This window comes from Phaseolus vulgaris, chromosome 8 (assembly GCF_000499845.2).
Source record: "Phaseolus vulgaris cultivar G19833 chromosome 8, P. vulgaris v2.0, whole genome shotgun sequence".
In the NCBI taxonomy this organism is placed as follows: domain Eukaryota; kingdom Viridiplantae; phylum Streptophyta; class Magnoliopsida; order Fabales; family Fabaceae; genus Phaseolus; species Phaseolus vulgaris.
In genome coordinates this window covers 9,400,165-9,417,470 of record NC_023752.2, presented here as the reverse complement: position 1 = coordinate 9,417,470, position 17,306 = coordinate 9,400,165, and the positions used below count along the sequence as shown (strand labels likewise).

The 17,306-nt window shown below is 35.5% G+C and overlaps 1 protein-coding gene across 1 annotated transcript; it reads left to right on the top strand.

The window, feature by feature from the left end:
* The first annotated feature begins 6,891 nt into the window (after positions 1-6,891).
* On the top strand, positions 6,892-12,206 carry LOC137823429 (receptor protein kinase-like protein ZAR1). The gene is made up of 2 exons (XM_068628561.1): positions 6,892-8,938; positions 11,135-12,206. Exons 1-2 carry the CDS (start codon positions 7,450-7,452, stop codon positions 11,767-11,769), a joined length of 2,124 nt encoding a protein of 707 aa, XP_068484662.1. The 5' UTR covers positions 6,892-7,449; the 3' UTR covers positions 11,770-12,206.
* Positions 12,207-17,306: the final 5,100 nt, after the last annotated feature.

The following is a 17,306-nucleotide window of genomic DNA, read 5'->3' as shown; positions in this document are numbered from 1 at the left end:
CTTATTCTTGCCATCCTTCAAATCCATTAGTCTATACAAATTCATGAGAGATCATTTTCAATAGAAACACACGAGACATATATTTTTGATGGGTCATGAATGTGTTTGATTATGTAGTGGACAAGGGCATTGTCACCTTCGCGTCTTCCCTCTTCCCCAACTCCAACAATAAAGAAAAACTTGTGACTTTTGAGTATAGTTCTTTTGTGTTTTCTCCTTGCTATGTTGTGTACTATCTGCATACGATGGTAATATTAGGCTTGTGTACAAATCATGTTAGTGGTAAACTGCTGTTGAGGAAATCTATGAAACACTAATACTTTAATTTGATCATATAGTGCTTTGGGTACTTTCACCAATGCGTATTTGTATCCTCCAAGCCTTTAAAAAAGTTGTGAAAATCTCTTGGTTAGAGGTGTCTAACAGCCGACGGGCCACCTAAAACATTTGTATCAAGCTAGCTCGGTTTGACCCTGTGTTGAACTGATCATTTTGGACCACTTTGCTTATGACCCGACTTAGCTTGGTTTAAGACCATTAAGGCGGCATGCTAAATGGGTGGAACCTCAATTCAATTTAGGGGTTATTTCTTCTTACACCTCCATATTTCTTTTAATTCCAAAAACACCCTTCTACAAATATTTTTAGGTTAAGGGGTTTTATAGAAAGCATCTACACCATGTATAGAGGACCATCTATAGATGGTGTAGACGGTCTAACAGGGGACTGCCTATAAAAAAGGGTGTAGAAGGAAGAAGAATCGAAAACATACCTATTTGATGTTGTATAATATTACCCAAATGCATGACTGAATCTGCCCCATGCCTTTACAAATTTTTGCTTGTGTGGAATCACTATGTGCTATTGACATACTCAACAAATAATGGCCATGATGAACAAATACTTTCAAAACATTTCAAACCGCCCTCAAACTCATCACAACTTCCACACTCAATGACAATCCCCAAGCATTCATGATAAGTTCCCAAGCCTCCACAGAATCAACTAACATTTACACTTTTCTTTAACATTCTTATTAATGTGAAAGCAACGTAGAAGATTGGAAGCTTGAGGAAAGACCACGCTAATAACATTCATCAAAGCAAAGTCTCTATCATTAACCATGACTTCAAGGTTGAATACCCTCCTTGAAAAACAACCCTCTAAATCTTTCTAGAGCCCAAACGAAGTTCTTTCTCATACTTGATAAAAAACACAAAAAAAACACAAAAGCTGCAGAGAAAGTCAGTTTTGTGGATGTCACACCAACAATCTCAAGCAAAGGCAACCTATACTTGTTGGTCTTGCAAGTGCTATCCATCAAGAAGACAATACTAAATGCATTCAACAATTTCATTGCAGTAGGATTTGTCCAAAAAACATAACTCAACTTGGGAAGCCTCATGACACCTACTCTAGTGAATAGAGTTGTTACGGTCTAGCAACATCATCAACTGTTGCAATTCAGTTCTAGGTCCTCTAACTGATCTTCTGTATGCATGGTTATCAAACTTGCGAGTTAACTTGTTAACTCGTCCGAGTTTATGTTCCTACTCACCCTAGGCGAGTTAACTTGGAAGCAAACTCGTTTTTGCAACAAACTCATTGTAAACTCTGTTAACTCGGTTGAACTCGCGAGTTTGCCTCCTTGTTGGCAAATCCAAAGTGTTTTTTCTTTAAACCCAAAACGATGTTGTGTCTTCTGCTCGCGTTAGGGTTTGTTGGTTGAAGTTACTGCGCTTTCGTTGTTCATAGCGTTCATAATTGCCTTTTCGTGGTCACTTGCCTTGTCTCTGGTTGTCATCGTTGTGTTGGTCTAGTTTGTCTCGTGCGGTGGATGCGTTCTTCTTGTGCAGTAGGCACGTTTGTCTCGTGCGGTGGTCGCATCGTCTGAGTTCCGACCTTCAGTGGTCGCGTTTGTCTTGTGCAGTGGTAGCATCATCTCAATGTTGTGTTTCGGTATTGGGTTAGAGAGAACAAACGGTGCTGGTCTATGTTTTGTTTGCGGCAAAATAGTTCATTTTAATTGGGGAAATTTAGGGTAGACACTATTGTAGTCTTGTTTTTTAAATTGTTTTTTTTAAGTTGGGGTGCATATCTGCAGTTATTTTAGTTGGGCTGCAATTTTTTTTAATTGGACTGCAGTATATTTTAGTTAGGCTGCAATTTTTTTAGTTGGAGTGAGTGCATATCTGGAACAATATTCATTACTAAATGCAGTTACTTTAGTGTGTGGACTTATTTGTTTTAATTACTTTGAATAATTATATTAAAATATTTTTTTCACATGAAGTAAACTCTTACGATTTTATGAGTCGAGTTTATGGAGCTCGTATGAGTTTACGTAGACTCTCAAGTTTGATAACCTTGTATGTATGCCTATCTGGCATTGTACATTTGCTTTATTGTTGTAACAGAATCCTCATTGTTGTCTTTCAAAGTAAGTAATATGTTCGCCGACTTAACTAGACTTTTAGTCATGTCAACAAGCATATGGGTGACCAACTAATGTTTTAGCCAATTTATGATTATGACTAGCATATATTACCTTCAATATTCAACCTTCTCCATTGCTAACATGTTTACCCTGTAATTTAAATGGACAATCACATTTGTGTGTGCTAGTTACATTGACCTTCAAATCATGTTTGTATTTTCTATACTTACCACCCATTTCACAACCTAATAAGGAAAATGTCTTTCTCCCCTATTTTCCATTTGTGGTGTCATATCTAACAATGACTATCACTAAACCAAGTCCAAAGGCCACCCTATGCACCCATTGAAGGAGGTAATCTCAGGTAGGAAAAACTTGCACAAATACATTACAATTACAATATAATTACATGACTTGTCAAAGTTATCACACTACATCAATTAAATTTTCTTTACCTCATTTGTTGTAAAATGCTGAACACAGTTTCCTTCAACCAATTCATCTCCACTGACCACATAATTCATTAATTATTCCATATCAGACACTTGTTTACTTTATTAGATATTTTGCTCCAAAGTTGGCATTTCTTCTCCATAATTCAGGTTTCAATCCCTTACACTTGCAATAGTAAATAATAAGTAAGACCTTTATTATAATTTTATCAACTAAAAAAATCAACTTTTCAAATTTTATCCCTTCCGGATTGGACTGTCCACAATGTTATATTTTGGACTGTACAATTCAGAAGGTATTTCCAGATCGAATAATACATTCTGGATTATACAATCTGGAATATAAAGTTGTATTCCGGATTATATTTACAATCCAGAAGGCTTTCCTTCACAATCTGGAATACATAAAATTAAATAGATTATATTCCAGATTGTGTAATTCGGAAAGTCTACAAATTATACAATTCAAAACTGAAAAAAGAACCACAAAACTTACCTCAAACAAAACCACCTAGCTGACGTCCAAGAACCACCATAAAAAACCTCTCACTACCACCACCACAAACCCCCACCAAACACCACAATCCACCGCGAACCACCATTGCATCTAACTACGAAAGCAACGAACACCACAAGCTTCACCACTAACTTCACCACTAAAACCCCTTAACCTAAAAATATTTGTAGAAGGGTATTTTTAGAATTACAAGAATTATGGAGGTGCAGGAAGAAATTGCCCAAAATTCGAAATGGTATTCCTAATGGATATTTTAACGAAGGAATGATATTGATACTGTTTCTATTTGTGAACAATAGGAAGTGATTTATAATTTTTATAGCCTAAGTATGCTCTTAATTTGCATTTGTACAATTGCAATTATATATTTACTATGAATTTTAATGCATATATATATATATATATATATATATCTTTTATGTTTTTTTATCTAATATGTTTTTAAAACAATAGTATGACCGTACTCGATATGTTTCATATTTGTGCATAGGAGGAAATAGTTACAAAAGGTTTCCTCCAATCCATAAAATCCTCACTCATAAAATGACTCGTCTATCTTATACATACGCTCAGGCACTCTTTGAATTTGCATAGTGCATATAGGAATTGAGAATATTACCTACTTTGCTGGACAAATTATGCCCGCTCTATTCGAAAGCTTACCTTTTTAGAAAGCATCATTTCTTAATATTCTCTCAATTGGATTAAAGACTGTCTTTGAAACTCTACATTTCATAGTTGTGGGATCTCTTATATTTTCCAACATTATTAACAATTCTGATTGATGAAATATTGGTGAAATTATCTCTTCTTCTCCTTGAGACAGTAAGTGAACACAAAGCCTTAGATTTCTAAAAAAATGAACTTTTAATCAGAAACCTGATAGAATTGCTATATAGTGCATGTGGCAAACTACAGTACATTTTTAGTCGTACTAAATGAAAAAGAAAACGTCATCATCACTGAAGTGAGGGATTCCAAACCAAGACCTAGCACAACATGAAAAGGTAGCCACTGTCAACTTTTTGCTTGACTAAAAGGGGCTTATTTTTTCATACATAGAACAAAAGACATGAGGAGGAGAATAGGATTATTTGTTGGAGGCCTCTTGAAAGCAAGAAGCTCTCCATTTTGTTTCCAATTTCCCATTGTGTAGAGTAGATATTCACTTGATTATATTTTAGTCATTCAAAGATTTGACATCAAGTAAGTTTTCTAAAAAATGAAAAAAATATCATAATGATTCTTGTACCAAGCTATTACACATCAAGTTAAAAACTATTTCGATGCCATTTTTAATTTTAAAGTACTTATTTTATGGTAAATATTTGGGTTTGGAGGATCAAAAAGATTTGGATGGAGTTGGGTAAGACCACCTAAAGTCAAGTAGGGTCAAATTGGCTGTTCAGTTGTACGGGTGTATGGTTTAATTATCTCAATGCAAGCGTTTAAAACTACAAAAGAACAGATCTTATGTATGTGGTCCAGATCGGTGGTAGAAGGCTGTCCATATTTGTTAGAAAGATACTTGAGAATATAATGGAAATTTGAGCCCCTATTTTGTTCTAGCCTCAAACAGAACTTATTCCCACCTTTACTTTCTATTTGGATATTATTTCTTTACTTTGGTGGCAGAATAAAATTTAATATGATATGCTATAAGATCGGTTACCTAATCATTTGATGCTGTCATGCAGGCTGCTGTATTTTTTTTGTAGTAGTTTCCGTATGGGAAAATGGGTTTTAGTTTGTGATCAAATGGGTTTTATTCACAAGTTTTATGGTTAGTTGTGCTGTGTATTAATAAATCAAGCCTTGATATGTGCTTGTGTATTAATAAATCAAGCCTTGATATGTGCTTGTGTATTATACATGCATTGACTTTCTAAGAAAAGGAAAAAAGCCCCAAATTGGATTTATATGTTCTGCTGTTCCATTCTTGTGGGACTTTGGCTTCGTGTTGAGATTGAAATGAACCCACATGGAATTCGTTTATTCGTACTTATTCAATACATTTCACCATCCATTACCCAATCCCCTATATACTTTAAAAAATTATGATGACTTTGATAGCACATGCGGCATCACTATGAGTGCAATTTGTTAAATAGCGAGTAATTTCTTTAATTTTCGGTATAATTGGGGGGAATTGACAACTTTTAAAGTAACGAAATTAAGATAGTTCGATACCAAACATTCAACAAGAACCATTATTCCTTTCGTAGATAAAAAAAAACTGGTGAATTCTGGTTCAGGATGGATTTAAAAGACAAATTCCCAAGGTGCAAAGGTGGTTATCAAAAATAGGAATTGGAGTGAATGAAAAGTGAGAATGCTTTGTGAGGGCCTGAAACCAACTTGAGCTACATATGCTAGGTGCACATGGCGCATTAATAACTCATGTACGCATCAATTGCACGTTGACCTTTTCTCAATACATTAATGTTTTGCTCCTCAGGCAAAGTTGTTTATGGCAGTATATTACCAAGACAATAAACCTGAGTGTTTTTTTGGCTTTGGATTTTTTTATTTCCGCAATAACACTGCATCTAGATCACTTGAAGTTCACATGAATTTTGTTCACATCAAAACACTTGATTTTAATTTTGGTTGTGTTGTTCATGTTCTAATGAAAGGCAAAAAACTTTCGCATACATGAATGAATGAATGAAATACTCCAGAACTGTTCGATTTAATGACAGAACAAATGTAATATTTTCTTTTGAGTTCATTTATTAGGTGCGGGGCCTATGTTCCTGATCTAATAACTGTTTGAGTTAATTTTCTGGTTCTGTGTAGTTGGAACGCATTTGGTACCAACTATATCCCTTGATTACAAAGCAAAGCTTTTTGTTAATTTAATTTCTTTCTTAAAAGTGCTAATTATTCTTTGTGTGCGAATTTAAGCTGTCCTCTTCTCAAATAGGGGAAGATATCATTGGGCATGCATAAAGTTCTTCTATCTTTTGCCGATGCAAATCATTCCTGAAAGTATACGCACAAGAAATACTGAAAACAAATTGCATTATAGTTCGTGTGGCTATATGTTGTAGCTTCTAAGTTTGTTTTGCATGATTGAGAAGTAGATGCAATTATCACGTATAGTTTCATTCAAAGAATAAATAATTACGGCAAAATGGGTTTTTCGGTTGTACCCAATTAAGAGAAATTGAAAATAAATGTGACTTGCAAAGAAAGAAGTGTTTAATCTTGAATGTAGGAGTAAGGTAACCCTGCCATTATGAACGTTAACGAGTGGCGTTTGGTTGAAGTCCTTTAGTTTTGCCAAATGTCATGGCAACAAGAGATCATTATGACACGAAGAGATAATGCTGACGTGGAATTCATACTTCTCCAATGCATCTATGATCCATAATTACTACTCACATTTTTGACCCTTTATGCATATTTGAAGATTCTTGTTTTATCAATAGTTTTACTTTGTTTGAAATAATTGCTAAAATTGGAACACACAAAATACAAATTGGTCATGGATTCAAGTGGTGCAATATTATCTTTTATAATATTCAACTATGGCAGACAAAATCCTTGAAAAGAAGTCAAGAATAGAAACAAATAAGAACTTTGAAAGAATTAATTTTTCACATGCACCAAGTTTTGTGCGAATAAAAGGTCGTGTTTCTTTGTTGTTATAGAGTTTTAAAAAAGAAGCATTAAGACCCCACGATGCAAAATGCAAACTAGAAAGAGTTGAGGAGAATGATGAAGCAAATGGATGAAACAAGATTCTCTCGTCCTCTCCCAATAGCAATTGCTTCTCTTTCACTTCACTTCACTGGTCTTTCTGTTTCAAGTCCTCTCTTCTATCTGTGTGTTCATCATCTATCTTTTTGGCGGGAATTGGACCCACCAAATTAAAATCTGGTCCTCTCTTCGTCTCTCTCATAAATACAATACTTACTTTCTTCCTTACGCCTCAACTAAACACTCTTCTGCATTTCCACTCTCCAATAAAAAACTCTACTCAACGCTCCCTACCATTTTCTTCCACTTCCAAAACGCTGCCGTATAACACATTCTAAATGAGCGTTACACTCTTCATCTTTCTCCTCTTCTTCTTTCGCCCCGTCCTTTCTCTTTCCTCCGACGGCATCGCGCTTCTCACTCTGAAATCGGCCGTCGACGCTTCTGCCGCTGCCGCCTTCTCCAACTGGAACGACGCCGACGCCACCCCTTGTCGGTGGTCCGGCATCACGTGCGCCAACATCTCAGGCCAGCTGGAGCCGCGCGTCGTCGGCATCACGCTCTCCGGCAAGGGCCTCCGTGGCTACCTCCCGTCGGAACTAGGCACGCTGCTCTACCTCCGTCGTCTTAACCTCCACACCAACGCCCTCCGCGGCGCCATCCCGGCGCAGCTCTTCAACGCCACCGCGCTCCACAGCGTCTTCCTCCATGGTAACAACCTCTCCGGCACCCTCCCTGCCTCCTTCTGCACCCTCCCCCGCCTCGAAAACCTCGACCTCTCCGATAACGCCCTCTCCGGCGCCGTCCCCGACACGCTCCAAAACTGTTCCCAGCTCCAGCGACTAATCCTCGCCCGCAACAAATTCTCCGGCGTGATTCCGGCGAGTCCCTGGCCAGAGCTGAAAAACCTTGTCCAGCTCGACCTGTCATCGAACCTTCTAGAAGGTTCGATCCCGGACAAACTCGGGGAGCTTAAAACCCTAACTGGAACCTTAAACCTCTCGTTCAACCATTTATCTGGTAAAATTCCTAAATCTCTAGGGAATTTGCCTGTTACGGTGAGTTTCGATCTTCGGAACAATGATTTGAGCGGTGAGATTCCCCAGACGGGGTCGTTTTCGAACCAGGGTCCCACCGCGTTTCTCAACAACGCGAACCTGTGCGGGTTTCCTTTGCAGAAACCGTGCACAGGTTCGGCACCGAGCGAACTGGGGCGTGGTCCGAGTTCTCATGGACCGTCGGCGCACCGATCTGCGAAGGGGCTGAGCCCTGGTTTGATTATTTTGATCTCGGTGGCGGATGCGGCCGTGGTGGCCTTGATCGGGCTTGTGTTGGTGTATGTTTATTGGAAGAGGAAGGGCAAGTCCAATGGATGTAGTTGTAGTTTGAAGAGGAAGTTTGGTGGGGAGAACGAGAAAGCTAGTTTGTGTTGTTGGTGTAATGGGATGAAGAGTGATGATTCTGAAGTGGAGGAGGGGGAGAAGGGAGAGGGGGAGGGTGGGAAAGGGGAAGGGGATTTGGTGGCCATTGATAAGGGTTTTAACTTTGAGCTTGATGAGTTGTTGAGGGCTTCTGCTTATGTGTTGGGAAAGAGTGGGTTAGGGATTGTGTATAAGGTGGTCCTGGGGAATGGTGTGCCTGTGGCTGTGAGGAGATTGGGGGAAGGTGGGGAACAGAGGTTTAAGGAGTTTGCAGCTGAGGTTCAAGCCATTGGCAAAGTGAAGCATCCCAACATTGTGAAGTTGAGAGCTTATTATTGGGCTCCTGATGAGAAGCTTTTGATCAGTGATTTCATCTCCAATGGCAATTTGGCCACTGCCCTTAGAGGTGAGTGGGTTCTTTCACGTTCTGTTCATGTTTTCCTTTTTGCCTTTTGTTTTGGATCATTGATTTTGTTTGTTGCATTCAATCATCAGAAGGTTTGAGTGTTTGGGGCCATTTTTTAGTACAGTGATGATTATTCCCACATACACAGATAAAAATGTGATGTCTACTAATTAGAGTTGCATAATAATAGTAATAAAAAAAATAATGATAACAGATAATAATTGGGTGAAAATCTAAATACAGAAGGTCGTTTTAGTGAATCCTGTTTGATTATGTCAAATGAATGGTATTTTACCAAAAAAAGTTTTTTTTATTAAAAAAAAACGAGTGAGAATTAATTAAGGCCTGATCATCTACCGTTCCATCTCACTGACACATCCCATTCCAACATCGGTTTTTTACAAAATTTGGTATTGATGTTTTTTATTAATCCATATAACTTAATTAGCTATAAGTAAAATTTTAGAAAATATTTAACATATCATTTATTGAACTAATGAAAATATATTAATAAAAAATGCAACACTAGCTTACTGTATTGGCAACTTTAGGCACTATTACCCATCGTAGTATATAATTTTTTATCACTAAGGCGGAATATGTCCTTTTCTTAGGCTAATCGTTGAGTTATTATTCTATGAGCTGATAAATAAGCATGTGAACTTATTTTCAGATTTTTTTTTCTGAGCTTTTGGTTTTCACGAGTTAAAAGAGTCTTTTAACTGTGCAAACGAGGTTCTGTCCGCATGTCATGTTCTGTGCTTTTCTCTGATTAGATTAATTGTTGTCCTTCTTAAATTAGCCAGAAAAAATGTCTTTTTAGAAGGGATTGTTATCAATATGAATTTAACATGTTTTTTTTCAAAGAAGTGATAATAATAAAATATGTTTTCAGGGAAACATGAAACAATTTGGGTTTGGAGTTCTGCATTTTCATTGTGAGTGTTTGTGTTTTGCTAGAATAATAAAATTGTCGTTTCTGCTTTAGATTTGTGGGACAATGGGACCAAAATGGTTGGTTAACTGGTCCAAATGTGCAAATATTAAATTTTAATTTGTCTCGGTACAAATAAAGAAATGACATTATTTAATTTATTTGAGGTATAAGTGTATGGTTAGATCAGCACTTTGGTTAGATGTTTATTTATTATTGCTAAGGGGCGTTAGATCCAAGAAAGTGTTTGGTGAGACAACAGTGCTAATGTTAATGACCTCGCTTTGGGGACATCCGACGAGAAAGTAAGACATTCACCATGTGTCTGGGAAATGTGATGGCAGTGGCACTCATGTTGGGGACCATGAGCTTCTAGACCTTGAGCTCACTTACTGCACATGGGCCACTTAACAAACCAAAACTTTAGGTGGAAAAGTTGCTGTTTCACAGTTTCAAGTTATTTCCCTAGTGCTGTGTGTGTTTGACTTTAGTTTTTTGGATCTCCTTTTTATACGAATACTTGCAGATTCTCAGTTATCACTAATTCCGCAGACCGTATCTCTTAAAGTAAGCTTTGTACAGAGCCTTGTGTTTGTACCATGGTAGGCCAGAAAGAACTTTCTAGTTTGTGCCACTTTTGTGCCTTTACTTCATGCAGCTGAAATTGAACTTCTAGTTTTTTGTTTTGTTTATTGTAGCGGAACTTCCTTGTTCTTAGACTCCAAGTAGAAAACTTAACTTTTCCTTGTTCCATTATTTTCCTTTTGGCTAAACTTTCTTGATTATCCTGTCCCTTCCAGAACTTCGTACTGTTTCCAGTCTTCATTCTTTTAGGAAAATGTGAACACCGATTAATAATTTTTTGCTTACTGAATAATGTGTAATATATGGGATATAGATAATCCAACCAATAATTAATATTTTTTGTATTTGAAATTATTTTATAAATTTTGTGCATAATGATAACAGTAAGTTTTAAACTTACGAGCGTCATGCAAACTTTCCGCCACAAAGTCAATTCTAGTGGGTATATTTGAAATTATCTAGAAAAATATGTAAAATTGCTTTATGACCTTTCTCAAGAAAATATGTCAAGCTATATGAAGTTTGTATAAATTCCTTTTTGAATCAATAGCATAAATTTATAATTGCAACAAAAATAACTTATAATCCGTTGCATTCTACACTAGATTTATAATATTCCCAATACAAATTTTCAGTTAAAAGCAGTTCATATTTACTCCCCCCACTTATTTATGCAGGAAGAAATGGTCAACCACCACCGAATTTTTCATGGTCAACCAGGCTAAGGATCATCAAAGGAACTGCCAGGGGCTTGGCCTATCTCCATGAATGCAGTCCTAGAAAATTTGTTCATGGTGACATCAAACCCTCCAACATCCTCCTTGACACGGACTTTCAACCCCACATTTCTGATTTTGGTCTTAACAGACTCATCAGCATCACAGGCAACAACCCATCCTCTGGTGGCTTTATGGGAGGAGCTCTTCCTTACTTGAAGCCATCACAAACAGAGCGAACTAACAACTACAAAGCTCCAGAGGCTCGAGTTCTCGGTTGCAGACCCACCCAGAAATGGGATGTATATTCATTTGGAGTTGTATTACTTGAATTGCTTACTGGAAAGTCCCCAGATTCTTCTCTGGCAGCATCAACTTCCATGGAAGTCCCTGATTTGGTGAGGTGGGTTAGGAAAGGGTTTGAACAAGAAAGTCCCTTGTCTGAAATGGTCGATCCGTCAATGCTCCATGAAGTGCAAGCCAAGAAAGAAGTACTAGCTGTGTTTCATGTAGCACTACAATGCACTGAGGGAGACCCTGAGGTCAGGCCTAGGATGAAAACCGTCTCTGAAAATCTTGAAAGAATTGGATCATAAGGTTCTAATGTTTACCACCTGAAGTAGTGCACCCGAGATTGGAATTTCCGTGATACTTAATGAAGATGCATTACAGCTCCATAATGCATTTCTTTTGTGTGGTAACACTCGGAAAGTTTTCTCTTGGGGGTATCAAGATGGTGTTGCGAATACTTATCATCTCCAACTACACCCGTAGGCCCTACTGCGTTTTCAAGTTAAAGCAATTTTTTGGCGGCTATCCCCATCACAGGTCTCATCTTTATTCTTTATTCGGTAAATGAAGGCAGTTCATAGATATATTTAAATTTTGTTCTGATCTCATTTTATCATGAGTTTCATCACAATAAATTCATAATATCATGCGTTATTTACTTGGGTTGGCAAGTTAAGATGCAATCTTGTGTATAATAAAATTAATTCAACTCTGTTATCAATGACAGCTCAAGTTTCACATTCTTCTTTGGTGTTCTAATGATTGCCAGTACTCACAAATTTGCAAATTAGTTCATTGCCATTTGCCAATCTAAAGACTACGCTGAAAAATAACGACACATACCGAGACTGAATTTTTAATCTAATTAACCTAATAATTTGTCTACATTAATTAGGTACTAAATTAATCCTTATGTATTAAGATTGGAGTGTTTTAAAGCGACAAGCTATACTAAAAAACTCGATTAATAATCCTGGAATGTCTATTTCTTTTGGGAATGAAGACATGCATGTCAGCAGATTCATTGGTTCAATTTCTTTCGGATATTGTAATGATATACTCGGCACATGCCTAATAGTCCTCGTTTTGTTATCAAATTAACATGATTTCAGCATAGACTTGTCTAAGTCTAGAAAGATGATAGTATAGATGTGGTCAAATGACCCCAAGTCGTGAAATCAATAAACAATGTTTAGAATATATCTGCAAACAATGAAAATTAACAATAATAATAGATAAAAGAGATTAAGATTGTTGTGTAAAAAATATAATAAAGATTAAAATAACAAATAAAAAGCAGTTGATCTTCAAGTTCCTTCACCATTGAATTCTTCACAAGTTTTCTAAAGATTAATTTTTTCTCAATTCTCAAACAGTTAAATCAGATTGAAATTCAACTGAAACTCACCAGCAAAGCATGTGTCTACTAGTTTAATCAATACCCATCTTGTTCCATGCCTATACTTCATGGGAATGCTTATCTCATCTCCCTTGAATCATGTGCCCAAAAAATTAACTAGAACAATGCGAACTAACTAAGAAACCAAAGTTTAAGATAAGGAAGACTCTCAATCATGCGTTCAAGTATAACTTCTCACAAAAACCAGTTTTCTAAGAGATGAGACTATTAAAACAATAGATATAGAGAATTAAAAATCAAAACTTTTATTGACTAAAACCTCAGAACTCTATGGAAAATTACAAAGGAATTAACCAAAAAAGTTTAGTCTTCCATGCGAAGGCAAAACAAAAGAATTACAAAAAAGAAAAGAAACTAAGAAAACCTATGAAGTTCTCTCTTTCTCCTTTGATGGGCTTTTCTGCTCCAATGATCTTGGGAAAATATTGTAGTTTGTATTTTGTTAACCGTTTCCAACTTTCCATAATTCTTGTATTTTGCAGAAGATTTGTTTTCAATTCTGTTTATGAGATATTGTAGCTTTTATTTTCTCTTTCTTCTTCTTAGAATTTGTTTTCTGTTTTGATTCAAGAAGCAACTTGACTTTTGAATATTTGACCCATTTACTCTAAACACACAAAATTAACAAAAATAATGTTAAGACCCAAATAAAACTAATTATATGAATATTAATTAAAATAATGAATTTATTTATTATTATAGTTCAATAATCTATTATTGAAGCTATTGAATGTGAATAAATATACGTTCGTGTCTAAATTGTTGTCCTCAGTCATGGGGTACTTTTTCCTACAAATATTCTGCAAAGGAAGTCATCTTAGTTTAGGCAGGTTAAGAGCTAAGTATAAGGATTCTCTTGTCGTGTTTGATTCAACACAACAGAAACACTATTTCACACTCGTCTCACTTCTCAATTCCCCCCGCTTCTTTTATTTGTGTTGCACTAAAGAGGTTTGCGAGATATCTGTCTTACATCTTGCTTTGTTCAAATATATTGTGTTTAGTTGTGCATGTGTAAGATTGGATAAAATAAAGTAAATGTTGGTTTCAATCCAATATTAAGAAAGAAAAACAACAACATAAAAAGAAAAAGAAAAAGAATAATTATTGAAAATTTTATACACAAATAATATTGATTACCAAATCTTACTCCAAAAGTTTAACATGGTATAAAATCACAGTAATAGAAAATAATTAAAGTAGTTAAGATACTTATCGTCTCGAAAAAACACAAGATAGATAATATAGTGCTATGAAAGAATAAATAGCATAAATATACATGATTGTTTGTAGTCACTAGAGCGTATGTCTTCATCAGACGCTTCTTGTTTATAGACATTATAATAGCTCTCTTCATTAGAGCGTATGTTTTCAATAGATTCTTTTTCTCTCTTAGAATCAATTCTAAAACCTTTGGTTTATTAGTCATCTCAGTTTCATTAAAGACGACATCCTAACTAATGATATACCTCTTGAATCCTAACTTAAGATATCATAGATAATATCATTTCACACCTTTTGGATAGCAAGAAAACATGCATTTAACAACACATACGTCCAATTTTCTTTGCCTTATGTGACCATATACAACACAACTAAAGATTCATAAATTTTCAAAGTTGGGGAATGTTATGATCAAATTTCCTCATGAGTCTTCATATCAAGCACGGTTGAGGACATTTTTTTATCATGTAGCTCGTACTAGTAGTAGTTTTAACCCAAAACATCTTTGGTACTCTAACACTCAACAACTCATGCATTCTAGAATAGTTATATTGAATCTTTTAGTTAAACCATTATGTTTAGAAGTCTCAACTATCCTTTGGTGTCTTGTTATGTATTCTCCTTACAAAAGGTGTCAAAAAATTATGAACAAAATTCAAGACCATTATTAGTTTTGAACATTTTCAACATCTTATCGTTATGCTTTTCCATTAAATGCTTTTAGCTCTTGAAATTCTCAAAGACTTTGCCTTTGGTCTTTTGTGAATAGATCCACAACTTCCTCAAGTAATCATCTACTATTGATAAGGAGTATCTAGCTCCAAAGTGTAATGGATTTGAAGAGGAACCTCACAAGTCAACATGAACATAATTAGGGGCTCCCTCGCTCTTTGTTGTCCTACATTAAACCATGTTTTGCAAGTTTTACCTTAGACATAATGTTCACAAAATTTTAATTGGTCAATTTTGTTATTGCTTTCAACTCAACTAAGTCTTTCTTGTTTACACGACCTAACATTCTATGGCATATCTCAGCCTTAGATAAAACGGTCTTCTCAAGGATATACACTGAGCCAGATACTATAGCATCTTCCAAAACATACAAACTATTCTTCCTCACACCTTTCATCATTACCATAAATCCCCTTATAACCTTCAACATTCCCCACTCACCATTAAACACATGTTTCTTCATTTTCAAGTTCACCAAGAAATATAAGGTTATTAAGTTAGGTACAAACCTAACTTCTTCAAACAATATCAATTCTATTGTGTAGAAGGAACTTAATGGTTCCTACTTCAATTATCTTATAGAACTTGTTATCACTAAGGAGAATCGAACCTCCTTTAAATTTTATGAACTCCTAAAATTATAAATTGTTAGGTGTTATATGGAATGAGTACCGAAGTTCATTGTCCATTTAATCATTAGTATTTTTAACACGATAAGGACCTTTGCTTCACTAGATGTAAATAGTCTATTAGAACTAGATTGTCTACTTGATTCATACAATTTGTTAAGGTTCTTAAACCTTATGGTGTGACAATCCTTCTTGCAAGTCCTCGACTTTGACCTCTTGTTATCTCCTCTGTTATCATTGGAAGAGGTCTTTCCTCTTGCTACAAAGTTGTCTGCAACATTAAATAACTTAACATCAAACTTCTTGTTCAACTCTTTGAAGCTCAAAGCAGCGTAAACCTCCTCAAAAGGGAGATATATTCTCTTTTCCATACAACAAGGTTTCTTTGAGCTGATCTTGGGTCTTAGATAGAGAACATAACAACAACAACAACGTTTGATCCTCATCATCGATCTCAACGTCAATATTCTTTAGATAAAGAATCAACTTATTGAATTTATTTAGTATTCTTTTCATACTGATATTGTATAAGTATGACACTTGCTTAAAAAATATACGGTTAACAAAGGACTTTGTCATGTACTAACTCTCAAGCTTCATCCATGTAGTATTCTCCTTCGAGACTTACCTCAACACCTTCTCATCGAGGTTTAAGAATAATTATGATGCAACCCTTCTCCAACAACGTTTTCTTGTCCTTCTCCACCATTGCAACGTCAGGTTCATATTCACCTTTCAGAGTAGCTTCAGGAAGGCCTTGTTGAACTAGAAAGCATGCAAATTTAATCGTCACAACCTGAAAATCATTTAAACCAATGAATTTCTGAACTTCTTTTTTACGAAAGGCATAATGATTTAATCCATGTTCATAATGGAAGAACTCATTCAAACTTACTGTAAGAGCATTTACCACATAAGAAATAAACAAAAACAAAGAGAATAAGTAAACAAAACAGGTAGAAGGTAAATGAAAGAAGAGTAAGAAAGAATCACATATAAAAGTAACATGGTTTAAATGAAGTGTTAACGAAACTTCAATCTATGCTCATGACAAAATCCACTATGATAAGATATTACAACTCTAAGTTTCTCAATGAGCTCTTACTCAACTCTCACAGTTTTTTATTATTATAGTTGAACAACAACTAATAATAATTATCATACAAGATTTTATTTATACAACATAATTATTGTAAATGATTATACAACTTGTGAGTTAACTCGTCCAATTTATGTTCTCACTCGCCCTGGATGAATTGACTTGGAAGCAAACTCGTTTTTGTAGCAAACTCGATAAACTCGCATTGAACTCGGTTGAACTTGCGAATCTGCAATTGAATTGACGAGTCCAGAGGGTTTTTTCTTCTTCTTTAAACCCAAAATCAAACAAACTCACCTTGCTCACACTAGGATTTGTTCATGTTCTGTGTGGTGGTGTGTCTTTGTTTCGATCATGGTGCGTTGTTTCAATCGTGGTGACATTGGTGGTCACATTAGTGAAAGTGTTTGTGGTCGTGTTTTCTATTTCATGGTCGCCTCTTCTTGCATCTCTGTTTCGATCGTTGTCATCTTTATTCTGATACTACTTCCTACTCCCGATCTAAAATATCACTTAGATAGAAATATTAAAAAACTAAACTTTTTAATGAAATTATCCACCACATGTTAAAAATTACATATTTTCCATTAGTATGATACAATTAAACGATTTACGAATCTTAACAAAATTTTTACTAAAATCAATGTTTATAATAAGATTGTTGTTTTTATTGTTATTTTTTAAGTACATTTAAAATATTGTCATTTGATATTTAATATTTATGGTCAGTAATATGCA